Below are 22033 nucleotides of genomic sequence, written 5' to 3'. Positions count from 1 at the left end.
TCGACGCTTCCCTCTCCATCTTATATATCAGGGTCATGCATGAGGTGCGGAAAGAAGAACAATTTTGCGTAGCGTAAAAAATACGTAATTTAATGCTTTTTTCTGTCGCTTGCTACGGAATAGTTATTGGCAAGAGGAAAATTTAACGGCAATTTTTTTTTATTTTTAATTTTTTTGCCAACGGATCGAATCACGTGAGGAAAATGATCGGATTTTTATTTCCGCGCAGTCTGATTGCTACTTCGTTGCTATTTTCATAGGATAATTTTCTGATGTAATTAACCGCTGCTGTGTGATATGGTTGATAGATGTTTATCTGCAGTATATGACCCATGGTTTGCCGAGATGAAGTTCTCGTATGTCAAGGTTTAATTATTTACTGATTATTTTACCTATTATATTTTATTTTCTCGTTTAATTTGTACATGGTTCCTTTTAGCAGATAAAAGGCTCTTAAATGCAAATATTAAATATGTACAAAGATTTATAATGCGAGTTTCATCGCTGATATATTATTTTCATGTTGTTTTATTTGTATCGTTCGAAAAAGCATTTTGGTAAAGATTTTGATAGTACCACAAAAGTTACTATAAGGATAAAAAGACTGCAGCAATTAGAGATGAATTTCTTGTGACACATTTTAAGCCCTCTCCCTCTCTGGTGAGAGCTATAATTATGTTTGAAAAATTTGAATACCATTTTGAGAAGAAAATCAGAAAATCGCTCTGATGAATCAAATTTTCTCATCAAATTGATGCTTTTTTTTTTTACAATGAGCAAGAATGTGTTCGCAGAGGAGTAGGTTAGTGGAATTCGGTTGTAGTAATGATAAAAACCCGAGTTTTAAATAATAGTCGAGATTGCCAGAATAATCTTTTATTATTAAATGAAAGTATGTAGTTGCTCATTTATTTGTTAAGCTGTGGGAAAATGCTTGTCAGCCAGCTCACGTTTGCATTTTCATACAAATAAATAACCGAGTTTAATGCTCGTAAATTACACGTCTCAGATTTTATCTGCTCATTTTTTTCATTGGCTGATTTTTAAGCTCGTCTTGTTTCTCTATGGGTGATGATGATTGTGATTCTGGCCACGTGTGAGGTGCACTGGAGCCAAACAGCACGAACAATACAGCATTCAACATTGAAATGCCACTCGTCAAAATGAACAGATTATTCCATTCTTCTAAACTCTGCGAATTGAACATACGAGACATTAAGGTGGATCGTCCATAAAAAAAGTCAGCGCATTTTGACCAAATTTAGTGAAGACCTTCATACATTTAGAGTTTTAAGTTACCCAGAAAAATTTTCAACCCTGAAGATGCCTCTGGAGGGCAAAGATATGAGATCACAAAGAGGGGACATTTTTGTTTTCCAGAACAGGTTAGGTACCCCGTTTCGATAGTCTGCATTTTTTCTTCAGTGAAGGTCTCTGCTGAATTCAGTCGACTTTTTTTTCGCGATCCACCCCATGAGACATACTTAGCCATTTACTTTAACTTTTAAGGTAAATTACATATGTATCTATGAATTGAATATGTAGGTATGCATGTGGGGCTTTTTAAAATAAATATACAATATACATACATGCTCTTTGATCATGAATCCGGTTGCACTGCGTCCCAAAATACAACCAAATGATATCATGAAAGTACTTAGTGCAGCTATAACACTAGTGCTGTTTGGTGCTATTATAACAATCATTACACTGGAAACAATCAGTTCATAAAATTAATCTAGTTAAAAATCAGTGCTAAATTCGAGGTGTCGAATAATTCGCTTGGTGATATTGTAATCTGAATCACACATGTGTGCGTGAATTGTTTTCCCGCACCCCCTTCCCCCTATAACCTCAAAAAGACCAAAACTTTATAGATATATAAGAAAATCATCATTGGATCTAGAAAATATCCAAATAATATAATCAGATCTGATCAAGCAGGTCTGATCAGACCTCATTATATGAAGAGTCCACGGTAAGAACCAGGTAAGTCACTTTTTTTCAAAAATGGGTTTAGGGACGGGTTGAATTAAATTCACACTGAGGAGTAGAAAAATGTAGTCCATTTACATTTTGAAAAAAATCGATTTTTCGTGGTTAAAATGGCCTTTAAAAAAAATAGGAGAAGAGAAAAATGAGCCGAGACCCAATGTGAGGCGACAGGAAGAAAATTTCAACATCGTCAACTATTTAGAATACAAAAATTTTTCATTATGCCATCATAATAATCGATTTTCATCGAATTCAAGTTGTTGCGAAACACTGATTTTTCGATTTTTTGCTTGATTTTTTCACGAAAATAGTGACTTTTCAAGTCGTGACTGGCTCATCTCTTCATTTTTTTCCTACAATGCCTCAAGTTGTGTTTGTGGGATGTTGTGTGATGTATTTCCAGTCATTACCTTGATGAAATTCAAATTCGCTACAAAATTGGAGCCTTCTGATACTTCAAAACGCCGTAACTCAGAAGTTTGAAAAAGTGACTTACCTGGTTCTTTCCCTGGACTCTTCATATGTACATATGTAGCATTGTATTGGACTATTTTTCTCGAAGCAGCTATGATTTTATGTTTCCAATGGAAAATAATATTGTACCTAGTCGGGAGACAGGGTGTCTACTAGCAAGGAAAACAAGGAAATAGCAAGGATTTCACTCGAGGTAGGTAGCAAGTAGGATTTTGACAATTTCTGTGTAATAGCAAGGAATTTTCAAACAAGTTCCTCTCAAATTTTCAATTTCATAATGCATTTTCCATCTTTTTTTCTTGTAATTTTTCTCATTAAAAATAGTTGATTTCTACTTTTTGAATAGTAAATTTTCGAAAGCTTTCGCCCTCGCTTCGCTCGGGCTAAATTGTTTCATTTTTCCAAAATTATTTTGTGTGGCAAATAGTCTTTAATTAAACAATCATGTCAAAAGCGAAAAGTGAAAATTGAAAAAAACGTTCAAATAGAAAATAATCGTTTTAATACTTACTTTTTGAATTATTATCGCAATTTTCAAAAGCGTTTGCCCTCACTTCGCTTTGAAATCGGAAGTTATAAAATTTCGGGGTTCTCAAAAAACGCAAAATTGTAGGTATGTATTATGCAGAACAAAATAGCGAAGAGAGGTGGGAAATTTCTTTCAAAAACATCAAAAAACACGAAATTTTAGCGTTGAAGCTTCCTCTCAACAGATTTTACTGCTCTAAATTGTTAAAATCTTCGCCCTTCTCTTCTCATCTTAGATTCAATTTTCAAAGTTCAAAAGCTGAATAAATCACAAAAAAACGACGAAAAAAGGTACGAATTTTTGATTTCAGTACCTATACCAAGAAAAATGTCTGTTCATTTTTTCCCTTTCAATACATATTTTCTGCTAATATGACAATTAAAAAATAATTGCGGGAGGGAGTGTGGTGGTGGATAGGTGGATATCAGAGTCGCACATTTCGCTCTACCGTTTATTAGACCCCAAAAACGTCAAGAAATTTCCTTCAAAACGAGTACCTGTACACAAGGGGGGGGGGGTTCTTTTTAAACTCAAATTTGAAGCAAGGAGAATGGCAATGGAAAACAAGGAAATAGCAAGGAATTTGATTTTTCAAATCCAGCAGACACCCTGGCACATCTGATTAGCAAGTGCCTCTAAATGGGTCATTCCAGGTCAATTCAACCAAGAAAAGGTAAGGGGAGTCGGCGATTTTTTTGAAATTTTTCCTGTGGAAAGACCTTCCGAAGGGATGACCAATGGCGCAAATCAGAGCCCTTGGCCCTTTTTAAAGGCTGCTAGAGGGTGTCAGAATTTTCAGTAAACTTGAAATATCATCCATTTCCGCAGTGGATTACTCGATAAACGCGATACCTACCAAAATTACATTTTTTTCAATACCTAGTTAAAAGTTTTAAAAAACTTTTTGGTGATATCGTAAAAATCAGTGTTGCCACTTTTTTCGTACGAAAAATTAGCTCCAAAGTTTCAAAACGTAATTTTCATATCGTTCCAACTCTCGAAAATTCTGAAAAAAAAATATTATGGACAACTTTTCATGCTGAACGAACATATTAAAAAATTGAGATGGCATTATTTCATAAAGGCGATTTTAAAAAATTGAAAGTTTGCGAAAAAATGCAATTTTTTGATTTAAAACATGAAAAAAAGTTTTGACAGGTGAATGTTGACCCATTTGACCGCAATTTTTACACATCCGTTGAAAAAATTTGAAAAAACACTTCATTCGACGAAAATTAACTCATCTCAAAAAAATCAAAATTCAGAAAAATGAACGAATTTTAATTTTTTTGATATGAGTGTAATCTTTATTAACTTTTTCATCAAATACGTCAGAAAGAAGTCAAAATAAGAAAAATTGAATAAATTTGAACTTTTTTTAATGTTTGGAATTGAAAATTGAATTTTTTCGAATTTTGGTTTTTTTGTGATGAGTTCATTTTATTGAATGAAAGGGTTTTTTCAGTTTTTTCAACGGATAGGTAAAAATAGGGGTCAAATGGGTCAACTTCATCAATCAAAACTTTTTTTCATGTTTTGAATCGAAAAATTACATTTTGTCACTAACTTTCAACTTTTTTAAATCGCCTTTTACGAAATAATGCCATCTCAATTTTTTAATAATATGTTGTTGAGCATGAAAAGTTGTCCATAATACATTTTTTCCAGAATTTTTGAGAGTCGGAATGATATATGAGAGAGTGATATATGCCTTAATCGTCTTAGCGATTCTTAATGTAATCCCTCTTTAAAGATGTACATGATTTATATACATCGTAGATGTGGGTGATATGTGTACTGGAAGTACGAGAACGTGGGAACTATCAACCCTCTCTAAAAGCAGTGAGCTAGCTACCATCGTGGTGCTCGCTGCGAGATCTTAACTTCACTTAACACGGATATCTTGAGGTCATCAGTACTAGTGTCACCAAGACGTGTATTTTCTCAAATAAATAGGCAGAAGAGTTCTAACCTCTTCCTCTCATTACTAGTTTTTGCCCACAATTCTGTGGATAATTTGTGATAAAATAATTGTTTTGACAAAGAGCCTTTCCGGGTAAGATAGTGAAATCGGCACTTTCTCCGATTTGGTCGAAACTCACCCAAAATGTTAGTTTGGATGTTGAATTTATTCCAGTGGAAAGACCTTTTGAAGTGATGACCAATGACGCGAGCAGACCTTTAGCACTTTTTTTAAAGGTTGCTAGAGGTTTTCAAAGTTCTGAGTGAACTTGAAATCTCATCCATTTCAGCAGTGGATTACTCGATAAAAGCGATACCAACCAAAAAGGAACTTTTTCCAATAGTTAGCGATTTTGAAAGGATTTTTTGTTATAATCATAAAAATCAGTGTTGCCACTTTTTTTCGTTCAAAAAAATTAGCTTGAAATGTTTCAAAACATAGTTTTCATATGATAGAGTGAAATCTACCATAACTATGATAGAGAGGTATTATTATAATTTTTGCCTAAGGTGGTTAAGATGATTTTCATTCCCTAGAGAGTGAGATTTACCTACCCGTTAGATGATTGAGTCCAATTTCGATGCAATCATGTTATACTCCGATCCTGCTGGCCATCGATTTATATTGAACAACATAACCTAAGTCTGTCGCTGCTCTTAGTATTGGTAGAGCACAGGAGAGGCAGAAAATGAGAACAGTGTGGGTAAGTGATGAAATGGCACATACCTTGAATCGAGAGATTCAAAGCTACTTAGCTGCAATTTCATCGTAGTTAATTGATGAATATCGATTCGTGACATGTAGACGAAATAAGTCCATGCAAACAATAGGTATGAAATCAATATAAACATTTAAATATCATTTTAATTAGAGCTTGATTCACTGACGCGAGTCGTCTAGTAAGAGCTGTCGCCAGGGTTGTTGTGATCCGGATCATTACGTGATCCGGATCATGATCCGGATCACATTTGAGTGATCTGTATCCGTGATCCGGATCATTTTCTGCAGTAGGAATCGTGATCCGTGATCCGGATCATTATTCCACAAGGATTCGTGATCTATGATCCGATTCAAAATTTTCCGCAGATCATTTTTTCACGGATCCTTTTTTTTCACCAGTAATGCTGCATTGCTGCATGTTTTAGCTTTGAAAATTCGATTTTATTAAAAATTAATGGAGTTGAACTCAATTTGTTGGATATTGATGTAGGTAAAATCGACGTAATGTCATTGGTTTTTCGCTAGGATGCCTAGTTTTTGATTTTTTGACAAAAAACCGCAAGTAAAGTAAAACTTTTTGAAAATTATTTTTTGAAAAATTTGCACACTGTGTTTCATAAGTCAATCTGGAGGCGAAAGGAAGCGTCCTACGAAAAAATTACACATGACCAAAATTGTAGAGAATTAAATTTCCAATCGACCTGATCTCATTAGTTTTTCTCTAGGATGCTTAGTTTTTGGTTTATTGACAAAAAACTAAAAATTTTTGAAATGTAAAAATTTCATTTTTCAATTTCTGCAAATTTTCAAGCTGAGGCTGACTTTTTCCCACCCCTGTATAATGTGTTATTGCAAATTTTTTGAAAATAAAACGGAGACTATTTCGTTTTTTCACGTTTTTGTTCAATCTTCAATTTAAAAAAACCAATTTAGTACCTAGTACAATTTCCTTGAAATGATCCGAAAAACGATCCGTGAAATTTGATCCGGATCACTTTTTTCTAGAGTGATTCGTGATTCGTGATCCGGATCACAATTTTCCGAAAGATCTTTGATCCGTGATCCGGATCACAAATTTCTCAATGATTCGTGATCCGTGATTCGGATCAAATTTCCGTGATCCGCAACAACCCTGGCTGTCGCCTACTTAACTATACAATATCTGCAAGTATTTTATATGGATTCCTCTTATTTGTACTTTTTACGACGAATAAATAATATTGACATGTCTGGAGGTATCTATTTATTTGCGTTTAGACCACAAATAGTAATTTGATGTGTATAGGGTGATCTGGTTTTATTCTAAAAGCTCTCCGACTCAATCATCTAACGGGTAGGTAAATCTCACTCTCTAGGGAATGAAAATCATCTTAACCACCTTAGGCAAAAATTATAATAATACCTCTCTATCATAGTTATGGTAGATTTCACTCTATCATATGAAAACTATGTTTTGAAACATTTCAAGCTAATTTTTTTGAACGAAAAAAAGTGGCAACACTGATTTTTATGATTATAACAAAAAATCCTTTCAAAATCGCTAACTATTGGAAAAAGTTCCTTTTTGGTTGGTATCGCTTTTATCGAGTAATCCACTGCTGAAATGGATGAGATTTCAAGTTCACTCAAAACTTTCAAAACCCCTCGCAGCCTTTAAAAAAAGTGCTATAAAGGTCTGCGATTTACGCCATTGGTCATCACTTCGGAAGACCTTTCCACTGGAATAAATTCAAAAAAATTGTCGAACCCCCCCCCCCCCATCTCACCGCTTTCTTGGTCGAATTGCCGTCGAATGGCCCAGTATTATTATTGGAATTCAATTTCGATCTCATCTCTCACTTTCATCTCTGACCAAAGTACTCGTAGAAAAATTTAATAAGTGCCCTAGCATGTGCATAATAAAAATAATACTCGAGCACCCTTTTGGGCTACCTTGGAGACACTCATTCATATCTGATTGATGTGTGCCGGATCAGACCTGTTCGATCAAATCTGATTGGATCAAATCTGGACACTCTTCAGCCAATTCGGAATCTACGTAATAAGTAAACATCACAAGTTATGTATGTACCTTGAAACCGAAGAAACTATGGATGACAACATCTGAGCTATTACGAAAGAAATTAGCGATACGATGAAATTAGATGTGATCACTGAAGTCGCGAATGAAGTGCTGCAGAGAAAGAACGCGCCGACAATAAGTACCTTGTGAATCTGTGCATAAGAGAAAATAATATTATGTATCTCTATCTATCGAGTGTAACAATCGTGCATTAGTCTATTATTAGGTTTACCACGGTTTCTGAAATTTTTTTCTTCCCATGATCCAGTAATACCCCGCATATAGGAAACATAAAAATGCTCGCAATGTTAGGTATTGAAGAAAGCATTCCAACATTACTGATGTCTTCTCGAGTTATGTCTGAAAGTGAAATAGGAGGATTTTCTTAATAAAGCTTAACAGTCTTTTAAATATAATGCTTAATATAGGTATACCTTTTACGTACAAAGGAAAACCAGTTACTAAAATAGTGAACATCCACATATAAGTGAATCTGGTTATCAGGAAAGCCCAAATCGCTGGCGATGAGAATATTTGTTTGTAAGGATGTGCGACCTAAAGGTATGAGTACCATAAAAATTTATTTTAAAAATAGGTATAAGTGTAGTCGAGGTGTTGAAGAGTAACAGCATTCGCTAAAAATGAGCTTTTTTGTCTGAAAAAGCCCCCGATCTTACTGCTTGTTTTGAAATTGTCTTTGTCTGTTGTTGAATATACTCGAGTTCGTTCTTAGAGATTCTTTTATCTTCGCAAGGTTGGTTTTCAATCAAAATGTAACAAAATAACGACGCGACTACGAGAAGAGCACCTGGCATACAAGATTTATCATTGAATGGGTATGAGTTACAAATATTTGCATGTTCATTCAAACTTAGACTAAAAAACTACCAACCTGTCACATAAAATATCATTGGCCATCCCCATCCATTAGCCAGAAACGCGCAAAAACTGTGTGTGATTGCTATACCTATGTTTAGTCCGCTCGTACTGTAGGATATCAGCTTGGATTTTTCATTCTCTGGCGTCCATTTGGAAATCAATTCCGATGAACTTACTATGGAGAAAGCCTGAAACAATATTTCAACTTGATTTCCAGTATGCTTACGATTGCGTCAATTGTGATTCTAATCAGAATATTGAGCTCTTACATCGAATATTCCAAAAAGAAAGCGGCAAAATAAAAATGAATTCAATCCATAGTGTAAGCTGAGTGGTTGAAGTATTGTGAAAAGCCCAGTCAACATGAGTAGTAAGGCGAAGCTAAACGCAGCTCCTAGTTTGGTCACTATGTATCCTCCCGTAAAAGACAATAATCCTCCGTAAAACGATATACTCAGAATTAATCCAATATCTGTGGGATCCCAGTTGTATTCTGGAGCCTAGGAAGGAATCCAAACATTATCTCATGATGATATATCATATATTGAGTGTTGTGAGACATGTACCGAGTCAAAACTGTATTGGTTTAGCGTCTTCAATTTCGAACAAAGGCAAAATATGAGCTTAATTTTTTAAATGTACCTAGACCTACCTACTTAGAGCATTTCAAGCTCTGTAATGATTTTTTTTGGGGGGGGGGGGGGGGGGGTTCTGGCCAGAAAACCAAACTTTCTGGCAATTTTGGCGAAAGAAAGTTTTTTTTTTTTTTAGTGATTTTGTCAGCAGGTGGATATTTGTGACAGTTTTGACCGAAAAAAGGTGGATTTTGGGACAAAAAACGTAAGATTTTTTGAAAATTTTGACCAAAAAAGTTTTTTTTTGCGTTTCTGACAGAAAATAAGACTGTTGGAAATCTCGGTTTAAAAAAATAGCGAGTCGTGTTGATCATACTGACAACAAACAGATTTTTCTTAGCAATTTTGATGAAAAGAGGTTGACAAAAGACAATATTTTTGGAAAGTTTTACCCCCCCCCCCCCCCCCAAAAAAAAACAGTCTTTTTTGAGATTTTAGCAAGAACAGGAGACTTTGAATTTTGACGAGAAACAATTTTTTGGCAATTTTTACAATAACTGGAAATTTTTTTACAGTTTTTACAAAAAATTGGAATTTGTTTGCTGTTTTGCCAAAAAAAGTAAGATTTTTTGCAATTTTAGCAAAACAAAAAAAAAGTAAGATTTTTTTATTACCAATTTTTTTTGCAATTTTAGTAGAAAACAGTTTTTTGCGATCAAAAAATCAACACTTGCTTTTTAAAAAATTTCAACCAAAAAAAATGTTTTTTTCGATTTTGGCAAGGAACGCGACTTTTTTTTGCAATTTTGATGTAAAAGAACCAGTCATTTTTAGATTTTTAAGATCTTTTTTCTTGACAATTTTGATGGTGTTTTTTTTCAAATTTAGAAATATGAACCAATAAGACAGCAGGGAAGCTTTCACCCAAAAGAACTGGTCCTTTAGGAATTTTTGCAATGAAGTGGGTCTTTTTTACTAGTTTTTACAAAATTAGATTATTTTCTCTGCTCACGCCAATTTTTTCAATTGATGAAATTTCTTCCTTGAAAAAAAAGAAAAGAAACTGGTTCTTTGCGACCAAAAAAAGCAAGATTTATTGAAAATTTTGGCAAAAAACTGGACTTATTTTTGTCTGGGAAATTTTACCAAGAAATCAGTCTTTTTGAGATTTGAGGAAGGGGGAGGGGAAACTAGACTTCTTGGCTTTGGATTTAAAAAAAAAACTTGATTTTTTGGCAGATTTTGTCCGTTTTACCCAGAAATAGGATTTTCGCAATTTTGACCAAGAAAATAATTTTGACATAAAAGTAAATTTTTTGTCATCAAAAAAGCAATATTGATGGAAAAAAATGTCTTGCAATTTTGTTTAAAAGCCAAGACTTTCTTGGTGATTGATGAAAAAAAGCAGTCATGTTGATATCTACTTATTTTTTGGAACAAAGTTTTTCTTGGCAACTTTTATATCATGTACTTTGGTAAAAAAAAAACAGAATTTTTTGGGAGTTTGACTCCAAAAAAAGGAATCGTTTTTTGGAAAATTACAATATAATAAATTGTTCTTTGCAAATTTTACAAACAAGAAACATTTTTTGCAATTTTGACTATTTTTTTTTCGTTTACCTGAGGTTCCGTAGAATTAATTTGTCCAACTGAAGTAATTGCTACAACTGCTATGATGATATTGTTCCGCACAAAAGAACCGAGTACGTTGACTATGCATATTATCGTAGCTACAAGAAATCGTCTCGAGAACAATAATGGAGGCGGTGCCGGTGGTGGTCTTATTTGTCCATTAGTACTTCTGTTAGCAAAAAAAAAAAAAAAAAAGATCAGAACAGAGTTTACCTGTCTTATTTGCGAATAAACGGGAAACCATTACAGTAGTTTTATTTGTTGAGCTTCAAATTCTGCACTTTGTTCGAATACTTGCGAGTTCATTTTGAAAAAAAATTATCAACTGAAGTCAGGTGGTGTTTAAATTTCAATGTAAGTGACCGATTCTCATTAACGAGGTAACGTGCTTGTTTACGTAACAATTTTCATTATCACATTGCGAAAAAAAAATTCCCCTTGTAATTTTAGATAAGAGTTATCTTGAAATTAGTCTATAGTTACTTATTAGTTCGCGGGTATGGTGGAGCTCGAGCGGAGTGAAGAGCGCGTTGCTGCCCGACGATACGTTAGTGGGTGGGAGCAGCGAGGGGGAAGCAGCGCTAAGCTGTGATTTGAAGGTAACGAAACTATAACGAAAACGAAATTTTCTACAGAACAAACTTCATATAACGAAATAATAACGTTATGAAAAAATCTTCATGCTATAACGTAAAGAATAATTATTAACGAAAAAGTTTCGGTTTTTTTGGCGTTTAAACCAATCAAAATGAGTTGAAATTTAACAATGAATTTAAATATTTTTCAAGAATTTTTGAAAATTTCCTCCAAAATTTGGTTATAATTTTTGATTTTTTACTTTTTTTTTTTTTTGTTTTTTTTTTGAAAAAATGCTACTTACGTGACATACTAAAATGAGTTGAAATTACACAATAAATTCAAATACTTATCATGACAAAATTTTTTTCGAGAATTTGAGTTCAAAATTTGGTCATGATTAGGGCTAGGATTTTTATGTACTTAAATGCATATTTTTTTCTCCTTATGCTATATATAGCGCATATTCAAGTTATTATTGCGATTCATGAAATTCTGGATCCTTGAAACTCTAACGCTCATTGATATTCACATCCTTCACCACACAGTCGAGTAATATATGTGCTAGATATTACTCAAAGAGAACACACGCTAATTTGAATAATAGATTGTAAAACGTTAATTATTAACACCGTTTATTTGGGAGACACATTATGGAACCATAACTGCGTTTTGATTCTTCCTTGTCTATGTAGGTAATTAGGTATAACTACGTTGTTGGAAATTTAATTCTCTACAACTTTGACATAGATGTAACAACACCGCATTCAACAACTGATAAATTTAAAATAGCTGTCGAGATTGGAAGATTAATCTTTAATAATTAAATGAAAGTGAAGGTGTTGCTCATTAATTTAGCTTTGGGAAAATGCATGTCAGCCAGCTGACGTGTGTACACATTTTCGTAGGTACTTAGCCGAGTTTTATACTCGTAAATTACATGCCTCACCCTCCGGTTTTATCTTATTTTTTCGTAGGCTGATTTTTAAGCTCGTCTTGTTTCTCTATGGGTAATGATGATTTTGATTCCGGCCATGTGTGAGGTGCACTGGAGCCATACAGCACGAATATCACAGCATTCAACATCAGAATGCCACTCGTCAAAATGAAAATATTATTCCACTCCTCCAAACTCTACAAATTGAACAAATAAGACATTTTAGAGTGGATCTACCTTTCTCCTCCTCTAAAAAAAAGCCAGCGAAGGTTACCTAAACTCTCGACAGAGACCTTTATTTTGAGTTGAAGGTTGCCCAGATGAAATTTTAGTCCGCAAGGTATACGTACGTACATACTACTGTAAGAGTGACATGGCGTCTCAAAGACGGGGAATTTTCAAAAAAATTGTGTTTTTTTTGCTTCTGGCATCAGGGGTGCGGTGATGGGGTATTCTTGACGAGCGATTCGTCGTTGACGATTTAGGGGGGGGGGCGATTTTTTTTAAAAATTAGGTATATTGTTTTGCTAAAAAATGTAGTTCTCAGAACTTTCAACTCAAAATCAGAGGATATATTAATACTTGAGGCAAAAATGTTAGCCCCCCCCCTAATCAAATTGAGCCCCCCCAATCAATATAGCTCTCTTCCACCCCACATTTACCCATTTTTTAAATCACTTTGCTGCTTTAAAAAACTTCAACTTCTTAACTTGGAACTTTTCCTTAAAATTATTCAATTTATTTGATGTTTGTGCCAAAAGTGTAAGGCCCCCCTAATCAGAATGAGCCCCCTTCAATCACTCAATATTTTTACGTTTTTTTCAATCTCGAATGTCATTACTTTTCATACAAGTCAAAACCAAAAGTAAAAACATTGACAAAAAATTAAACACGTAGGTATGCAGAAGTATTCATCTAATTTTTTTCTGACAAGATACGCGCGAATAAGCCTTAGATTTAAATTGCCAGCTGTTTTATCATTTGTTGGTTAGAAATCCTCATCACTTTTCAAACACAAAATCACCATACAAAGAGAGCCATGCAATTATCGAGCATGGTAGATCCCGATCAGCTTTTGATGATATTTTCAATGGCGTAGCCAAGGGGTGAAGAAGGAGGCTATCACGCCCCCCCCCACCCGCAACAGCGAAAATTTAAAATGAAACATGAAAAACATTGACGTTTTTTCGTTTTTGGGACTCATTTTTTCGAAAAATTTTCGCTCTCGCTTCGCTCGAGCAATAAATTCACCATTGTTTTCATAAAATCATCATGTATCACAAAAAATTTCAAAAAAGTTCCTCCAATTTCGATTTTTCATGCCTAAAAATTTGGTTTTGCCCTTTCCTTTTCTGTTGGGTTGGGAGGGGGGAGGAGGGTTCTGTAGATAAGGGAGGCCGTCCAAGTGTACTAGGGGGGGCGCTCGTCGTAGACGTAGGGGGTTCACCGCACCCCTGTCTGGCGCTATCCAACTTGTTTTCGGAAAGATGACCCAGTCCCAAATGAAAGTATATGAGATTCTGCACCGATCTATGCTATTGCCGTCAAAATTGAAGTCCACTTTTGAGGATCTATTAAGCGATTGAAAATTTGCAAATGGGTCATTCCATCTCAATTCTCAATTCGACCTACGTTTTGGAGTCATGTCCTCCGATCTTTCTAATTTTTGTTTTACAATGTCTACCCCCCCCCCCCCCTCCACCCAATAAGCAAGAACGCCGCAATCAGTTTAATCCCAGCAAGCAGCTCAGGGGGTGGGTGAGGGGCTTCATATTTTCACATTGTCTCGAGGTATTCAACTTTAGCAGCGCTTGAAATTTTCAAAAGTTGAAAGTTGAACTTCCAAAATGAAAGTTCAAACTTAAAAATGGCTATGTAAGTGGGAGATACTATTTAAAATTCTGAAAAAATTTCTACAAATGTACCTTTTTTGATGTTTTTTTGAAATATCCGATTTTTGAGATGAGATCTTTTGATCGAGAGGGAGCACCTCCACCCCAAATTTTGGCAAAACTTTCAAAAAAAAATCTGGGGCACGTGATATATCGAATTGTATGTTTTTGGTGACGCTGGACACGAATATGATGTCAGATTTTTGATTGGACCTCATAAATATGAAAATCATGGCCTATTTTTTGGGGTTTTACCTATTTGGAGAGGTTCTAGGAGCCAATGGGTGAGGTCAATTTGAGAAACTAAGTCTATATTCGTGTTCAGCGATATCGAAAATATGCTACATATTTCGTGTGTCACACGAATGAACCCATTTTTTTGACTTTTACACCCCCTTTCGGGAGATGGGGGGCCGTAGACGAGGTACAATCAAAAATCTGGGGACATATTCGACATTCGTGTTCAGCGTCACCAAACATATGCAATATGATATATTACATGCCTCAGATTTTTTTTGAAAGTTTTTCCCAAATTTGTGGGAAGAGGACTCCCCCCTCCCAATCGAAAGATCCCATCTCAACAATTATATATTTCGAAAAAACATCAGAAAGTGCAACTATGGACATTTTTTCCGAATTTTAAATCGAAGCTTCCACTTACAGCGCCATTTTGAAATTTGAACTTTCAACTTTTGAAAATTTCAAAATTTTTAAATGTTCAAAATGCAATGTCCTCTCGAGCAATGAAATCAGTTTTGATCAAAGTATCATAGCTTTGGAGGCATGCGTTGCTGAAGTTGAGTGTCTCGAGACACTGTGAAAATAATTGAAGCCCCTCACCCACCTCCTGGGCAGACTGGGACTAAACTCATTGCGGGGTTCTTACTTATTGGGTGAGTCGAGGTAGACATTGTGAAAAAAATTGAGCGAAATCGAAGAACATGACTCAAAAACGTAGTCGAATTGAAGTTCTGGAATGATCATTTTGGAAACTAGAACCTGAAACCACATACTTTCAAAAGCAGCGCCATCCAGGAGCAAAAAGACTACGATTTTTTTGAAAATGCCCCCTCTTTCAGAATGTATTTCCCCTCCACGCGAACCTCCGGAGCCAAAAACTTTTCTGGATAATAGCTCTCAACTCAAAATAAGGTATATTTGCTGAATTTGATCAAAACCTGCTGACTTTTTTTTTACGATCCACTCTACATAAATTATAATAATATAATAGGTAATATTATGAAGGTATCTACTTCAAGGTAAATAACATGTAGATTTTTTTCAAAAATATTATACATACTTACGTGGTTTCTAATCATGAATCCGGTTGCACTGCGTCCCGAAATACAACCAAACGATAACATGAAAAGACTTGATGCAGCTATAACGCTAGTGCTATTTGGCGCTATAATAATAGCCATTATACTGGAAATAATAAATGAATAAAATTAATCTAGTTGGGAATGAGTGTTCTATTCGAGGTGTCGAATCATTCGCCAGCTGTGATATTGTAACCTGAATCACACAATTGTGGATGGATTTTTTGACAACTCCCCCCTTCCCTACACCTCAAAAAACCCTGAACTTTATGGATAAGAAGATGATTATCGGATCTAGGAAATATCCAAATACATACATAATATCAGATCTGATGAAACAGGTCTAATCAAACCTCATTAGATTACCTACCAGCTACCTAGACCATTTTTCTTTGAGCAGATATGATTTTACATATATGCCCAGTGGAAAATAATTATAACCGAGCATATCTGATTGGATGTGCGCCTATCAGAACTAATAACATCAATCATTACCTACCGAAAAAAAAAAGTGATCAGACCTGTTTCATCAAATCTGGACATTTTCCAGATCCATTTTGCAATCTGAGTATTAAGTAAGTATACATAACTATATCACACGTACGTACCCTGTAACCAGAGAAACTATTGACATCAACATCTGGGCTATCACGAATGAAATTATCGATACCATGAAATCAGATGTGATCACCGAAATCGCAAATAAAGTGCTGCAGAAAAATAACGCACCGGCTATAAGTGTCTTGTGAATCTGCAGTAGGTACATAACAGAAATGAGACAATCGTGCATTTGCAGCGTTATTCCTTAATAAAGTCAATTAGGTTTACCAGGGTTTCTGAGATTTTCTTCTTCCCATGATCCATTAATATCCCACATATGGGAAACACAAAAATACCCGCAATGTTAGGTATTGAAGAAAACATGCCAACATTACCGATATCGCCTTGAGTTATGTCTGAAAATGAGAAAAGGGAACAGGACTTTCTTGATGTTATTTACTCATCGTCAATGGTGTCATAACACGATCTCTTTTTAAAACAATGCTTACCTTTAACGTACAAAGGAAGACAAGTTACCAAAATAGCAGCCACCCACGTCATAGTGAACCTGGTTATTAGGAAAGCCCAAATTGCTGGCGATGAGAATATCTTTTTGTAAGGATGTGAGATCTGCGAATGTGAGTTCCATAAAAATTTATTTTAGAAACATAGTCGTTGAAGAAAAACATATTTTGCTAGCTAAAAAAAAACACGAAGTTTTTTTCACGTGGAAAAACCCTCGATCTTACTGATTTTCTTGGAATTGTCGTTGTCTGTTGTTGAATATATTCGAGTTCGTTCTTAGAGATCCGTTTATCTTCGCAGGGTTGATTTTTAACCAAAATGAAACAAAATAACGAAGCAACTACAACAAGAGCACCTGACGTGCAAGATTCATCATTAAATACGTAGATGAAGATGCAAAACCTGAAGTAAGTTACATGGTTTAAAAGACCATCTACCAACCTACCTGTCACGTAAAATATCATTGGCCATCCCCATCCATTAGCCAGAAACGCGCAAAAACCATGTGTAATTGATATACCTATGTTTAGTCCGCTAGTAGTGAAGGATACCAACTTGGATTTTTCATTCTGTGGCGTCCATTTGGAAATCAATTCCATTGAACTTACTATGGAGAAAGCCTGAAACAATATTTCCACTTGGTTTCATTGCGTCCATTGTGGTATTTTGATCAGAATATTATTTAAGCTCTCTTACATCGATCATTCCAATAAGAAAGCGACAAAATAAAAATGTATTGAATCCATAGTACAAGGTAAGGGGTTGTAGTATTGTAAAAAGTCCAGTCAACATGAGGAATGAGGCGAAGCTAAACGCAGCTCCTAGCTTAGTCACTATGTATCCTCCCATAAAAGACAATAATCCTCCGTAATATAATGCGCTCAGAATTAATCCAACGTCTGTGGAATCCCAGTCATATTTTGGAGCCTAGGAAGGAATCCAAACGTTATTTCATAATGATATCTACATATATTGCGTGTTGTGGGGCATGTACTGAATATTTTGCCTGATTGCACAGCAACCAAAACTGCATTTGTCCAAGTTGGGTGGTAGACCGTAAAAGCTGAAGGGGCAGAGATATGAGATATTTTTTGCTGATTCTTTAAGGTTGCATAATTGTTTGAGAACCATGTGATTAATTGGAAGATGCGTCATGTCACAGAATTTCTGAAAGGAGCATTTAAAATGTGCTCTTTTCAATTTTACCTCATCTTTAAAATCGAAGAAAATATGATCGATCAACATTTTCAATTGCCTCTAGCGTCTTCAATTTTGGGCAAAGGCCAAATATGAGCTTAAAATGTTATGTTTGAAGCATTTCAATGGAGTAACATTCCATAATTCTAGGACAATCCCCCAGTCTGTGACGAGAAAAAAAATGTTTGTGTTTCAGGTCAGAAAACCAGACTTTTAGGCAATTTTGGCAAAAGAATGGTTTTTTTAGGCCATTTTTGTTGACAAGTTGATTTTTTTACAGTTTTGACCCATGAAAGTAAAATTTTTTGCATTTTTGGCAAATAGTAGGCCTAGTGATTTTTTTTCTCGCGATTATAACCAAAAAAACAGGTTTTTCGCGACGAAAAAAAAAAATAGCGGGTCTTTTTGATGATATTGACAATGAGCTGATTTTCCTTAACAATTTTAATGAAACATTTTTTTTGCAATTTTGGAATAAAACCCGGCCTTTTAATTAAATTTTGACGAAAATTTTTACCATAACTGCAGAATATTTTTTATGGTTTTCACAAAAAATGCGACTTTGCAGATTTGGTTTTCTCAGTAGATTGATATAGTCAGAATCGGATAGATTACTTAAGGGAGGGAGGGAAATGTTTGATTTCGTACTCAGTGAGGATTGGAATTATTCCTTACGTGGGGAATAATTGCCTATTGCCAGCTAGCTCAGAAGGCTGTAACCTATCTATTAAACCATACACATTCAATGTTCATAGTCATAAATAAAAACGCTGTTTTACTTATACTATGTATTTACACTATTCACAAATCGTCATAAACATACATCGTGTGCAATTATGTTTTCACATAGCATTTGACTGAATGATATTTAGAGACGTAAATGACTTAACTCTACCTATAGTGAGAAAGCCTGCCAAGAGATCTGTAATCTTACGAGCATTACAACTTCATCCATGCCACTCGCAGGTGGAATAGAACGTGCAAAATATATACCTATTAGCAAATACTATCAACTGACAATACTGGCAACTCCATTTAAAATACATTGGGCGTTTTTGTCGCAGTAATAGCGCGATCTGAACGGCCGGGGTAAAAACTAACTCTTATCAAAAATGCTCTGATTGGTTGGTTTATAACTGGTTTGAATCTCGCGCGTCCGCGAAATTTGAATAAGCAAATCAGATGCTTGGGGTAGTTGTGGTAATGATTTAGTTTCAACCTAGGCCGCTAGGAGGCTAAAACACCATTTTTCGATGGAGTTGCCAGTATTGTCAGTTGATAGTATTTGCTATTAGGCACCTGACAATATTACGAGGTATTCATCTAATTAAGATCATTGCACTAGACATTTTAGTCAGACATACAATGACACAAAAAACTTATAATTAAATAGTATACACATATTACTACTTACAGAACACTATACGCTTTTTTCCATCTCTATCAGTGGCCTCCCCAATACTAAAGGCATTGATGGAACTTAACTAAACGAGACTGCACATAGCACTTTGCATAATCCGAATATGCCGCAGAAAAAGGTATACTATTTATCGATCATGGGATCGATCAATATAATAAAACGAATTAGATTATCTCGCTAGAAGAGGGTACAAACAACCATCGCTGGATCGTGGCTTCCCTAGGGGGAGCATCCACGATCCATTACATTAACAGGTCACAAGGAACCAACAATCGCGAATTTGCCGAAACCAAGTGTATGATAAATACAGATTTACAATACAACCTTCAGATACCGCTGAAGAAATGCAACTGAGGATTTTTCTCAAGAAATCATTAATATAAAGAGTACATAGCAGCGAGATCCCAACCCCTAAAGGGTGGTGGTATATGCGCAATGCGTGAGAATTGCTATGTACAAGTACAGAGCTCATAAATAATTATTTTAAACCCTATCTTCGATCATAAATGTCATCACGACGCGAGCCGCGACATCATTCATTAATTGACCTGTCACAGGGGGTGGAATGCCGCCACATACGTCGCTAACTAGAGACATCATAAATCTGTCATTCTATCATCCTTGTCGCGAACTCTTTATAAAAGGGGGTTCGGACAACGACCTGACGTCATGTAAGTAAAGTACAGAAGAATGCAAGATTTTTCTACTTCTTAATAATTTACACACGTTCCCAATATTTTCAATATAAGGGGTCAGTAAAATAAACACTACCTTCGGCAGTGGGGCCAATCTGCCCTATGTCAAGATACCAAATTCTTTTTTTTTTGCAATACCTAGTTTTTTTCAACCAAAAAAGCAACATTTGCATTCTGAACATTTTGACCAAAAAAATCACGTCTTTTTTAATTTTGGCAAAAAACACAACTTTTTTTGCTATTTTGATTTAATGTGAAAGATTTTTTTTTCATTTTTGGCCAAAAACAATGGGACATTCGAGGAACTTTTATCAAAAAACCTGTGTAAAAAAAGAGGTTTCTTTCACGTTTTTATTCATTTTTTCAGTCTTGACCAAAAAAAAGTTTTTTCGCCATCAAAAAAATCAAGACTGGAAATTTTGATTTAAAAAAATTGTTTCCCGAAAAACAAGATTTTACCAAAAAAACGGTCTTTTTGGGATTTTGGAGAAAAAAAAACGAGACTTCTTGGCTATTTTGACCATTTCATCAAGAAATACGATTTTTGCAATTTTGCCAAAAGCAGGTTTTTTTGCGATCAAGAAAGCAACACTTGCTGAAAACTTTGACGCAAAAAAAGTTTTCCTGCAATTTTGTCAAAAAGCCAACATGTTTTTGCAAACAATGAAAAAAAACAGCCATTTTGATATTTTTCAAAACAAAACAAATTTTTCTTGACAATTCAACTTTGGTAAAAAAAATTTGGATTTTTTTGAAATGGCAAAAAATAAGTCTTTTTGAGGAGTTTTGACCAAAAAAGGTGTATTTTTTTGAAAAATTTGACGAGTCTTTTTTTTTTTACAAATTTTGCAGCCAAGTAATTTTTTTGCAATTTTGACAGAAGAAGCCACGTTTTTGCGAACAAAATAGCAAGACTTTCTAAAAGTTTCAACCAAAAGGAGAACAAGGCTTTTTTTTAGTGATTTCGATGAAAAAGAAACACGTATTTTTTTAAATTTCTGACAACGAATACATTTTGCTTAACAATTTTAGAAAAAGGTAGGCACCTAATATTTCATTCGTAGCACCTTCAAATGACCTTTTTCTATGCTCTTTTTGAAATTCTACATCATAAGTTCATGACATTATCAAATTTAATTCCATAACATTGCCCGTTGAGTATTTAGGGTCGGCAATCCAACGCACGCTTAGGTGTAGGTGGGTTGCTAGATTACCAGGCAAAATATATGGGACACATGTTCGAGGGCACCCGGTACCTATAGCTTTTATTTTGATGTAATTTGCATGCTTATATTTGATTACGAATCTATCCTCCTATCTTTTACTTTACCCGAGGTTCTGTGGAATTAATTTGTCCAACTGTAGTACTCGTAATTGCCACAACTGCTATGCTAATATTGTGTCGCACAAAAGAACAAAGTACGTTGACTATGAATATTATCGTAGCAACAAGAAATCGTCTCGAGAACAGTAATGACGGCGGTGACCTTATTTGTCCATTTGCACTTCTGTAAGCCAAAAAAAAAAAATGATAAAAACGATCAGAACGGAGTTTACCTGTCTTATTTGCGATTAAAACGAAACCATTACAGTAGTTTTTTTTCTTGAGCTTCAAATTCTGCACTTTGTTTGAACCCTTGTGAATTCATTTTCAGGAAATTATCAACTGTGAATTTCAATGTAACTGATTTTCATTAACGAGGCAACGTGATTGATTACGTAACAATTTTCATTACCATATTACGGAAAAAAAATTCACCGTTGCAATTTTAAAGTAAGAGTTATCTTGAAACTGCTCTGTACCTATTCGCTAATTATTTGGTTAGGGCTTTCGATATCACATTTATCATATGTTTAATGTATGTACATACAAAATATACTGGGTAGGTTAACTGCGTTTTGGTTTTCCCTTACCTATGCAGGTGATTAGGTCTTAGATAACTATAGATAATAATGTCTGTTGGTATGATATATTTTCTTGGAATGTGAATGCCAAGGATGAAATAATCCCACATGTTTGCTTTTTTGAAGAAAGTGAAATTTCCCAGGTTCAGAAATACTCGGATCATTTTCCTAAATCTTATGAAATCTACGTAAATAAAA

General features: G+C 34.9%; 2 protein-coding genes and 1 long non-coding RNA gene across 4 annotated transcripts in view; 1 reads left to right on the top strand and 2 right to left on the bottom strand.

Annotated features, from left to right (window-relative positions):
• Positions 1 to 860: 860 nt before the first annotated feature.
• LOC135837170 (vesicular glutamate transporter 3-like) lies at positions 861 to 11242 on the bottom strand. The gene is made up of 10 exons (XM_065352358.1): positions 11077 to 11242; positions 10818 to 10998; positions 8892 to 9122; positions 8636 to 8810; positions 8421 to 8551; positions 8178 to 8298; positions 7976 to 8103; positions 7753 to 7895; positions 1590 to 1710; positions 861 to 1192 (listed from the first exon to the last, which is right to left on the bottom strand). Exons 1-10 carry the CDS (start codon positions 11133 to 11135, stop codon positions 1013 to 1015), a joined length of 1470 nt encoding a protein of 489 aa, XP_065208430.1. The 5' UTR covers positions 11136 to 11242; the 3' UTR covers positions 861 to 1012.
• The window catches only part of LOC135837181 (uncharacterized), a 94943-nt gene continuing 82222 nt past the window's right edge, over positions 9313 to 22033 (top strand). Inside the window, exon 1 of the long non-coding RNA XR_010557152.1 lies at positions 9313 to 9330. This is a non-coding gene — a long non-coding RNA (uncharacterized LOC135837181). The remainder of the gene's footprint in view (positions 9331 to 22033) is intronic.
• On the bottom strand, positions 11653 to 21769 carry LOC135837174 (sodium-dependent phosphate transport protein 3-like). Of its 2 annotated transcripts, XM_065352364.1 has the most exons (10): positions 21521 to 21769; positions 21261 to 21438; positions 17315 to 17545; positions 17064 to 17238; positions 16843 to 16973; positions 16603 to 16723; positions 16382 to 16509; positions 16162 to 16304; positions 15539 to 15659; positions 11653 to 12539 (listed from the first exon to the last, which is right to left on the bottom strand). In XM_065352364.1, the coding sequence occupies exons 1-10, from the start codon at positions 21577 to 21579 to the stop codon at positions 12369 to 12371; spliced, it is 1458 nt and encodes a 485-aa protein (XP_065208436.1). In that variant the 5' UTR covers positions 21580 to 21769; the 3' UTR covers positions 11653 to 12368. The 2 variants fall into 2 exon arrangements, with proteins under 2 accessions (XP_065208436.1, XP_065208437.1); XM_065352365.1 differs by lacking the exon at positions 17315 to 17545.

This window comes from Planococcus citri, chromosome 2 (assembly GCF_950023065.1).
Source record: "Planococcus citri chromosome 2, ihPlaCitr1.1, whole genome shotgun sequence".
Classification (NCBI taxonomy): domain Eukaryota; kingdom Metazoa; phylum Arthropoda; class Insecta; order Hemiptera; family Pseudococcidae; genus Planococcus; species Planococcus citri.
Note: the sequence above shows the minus strand (reverse complement) of the source record. Positions and strands in the feature narration are given on the sequence as shown.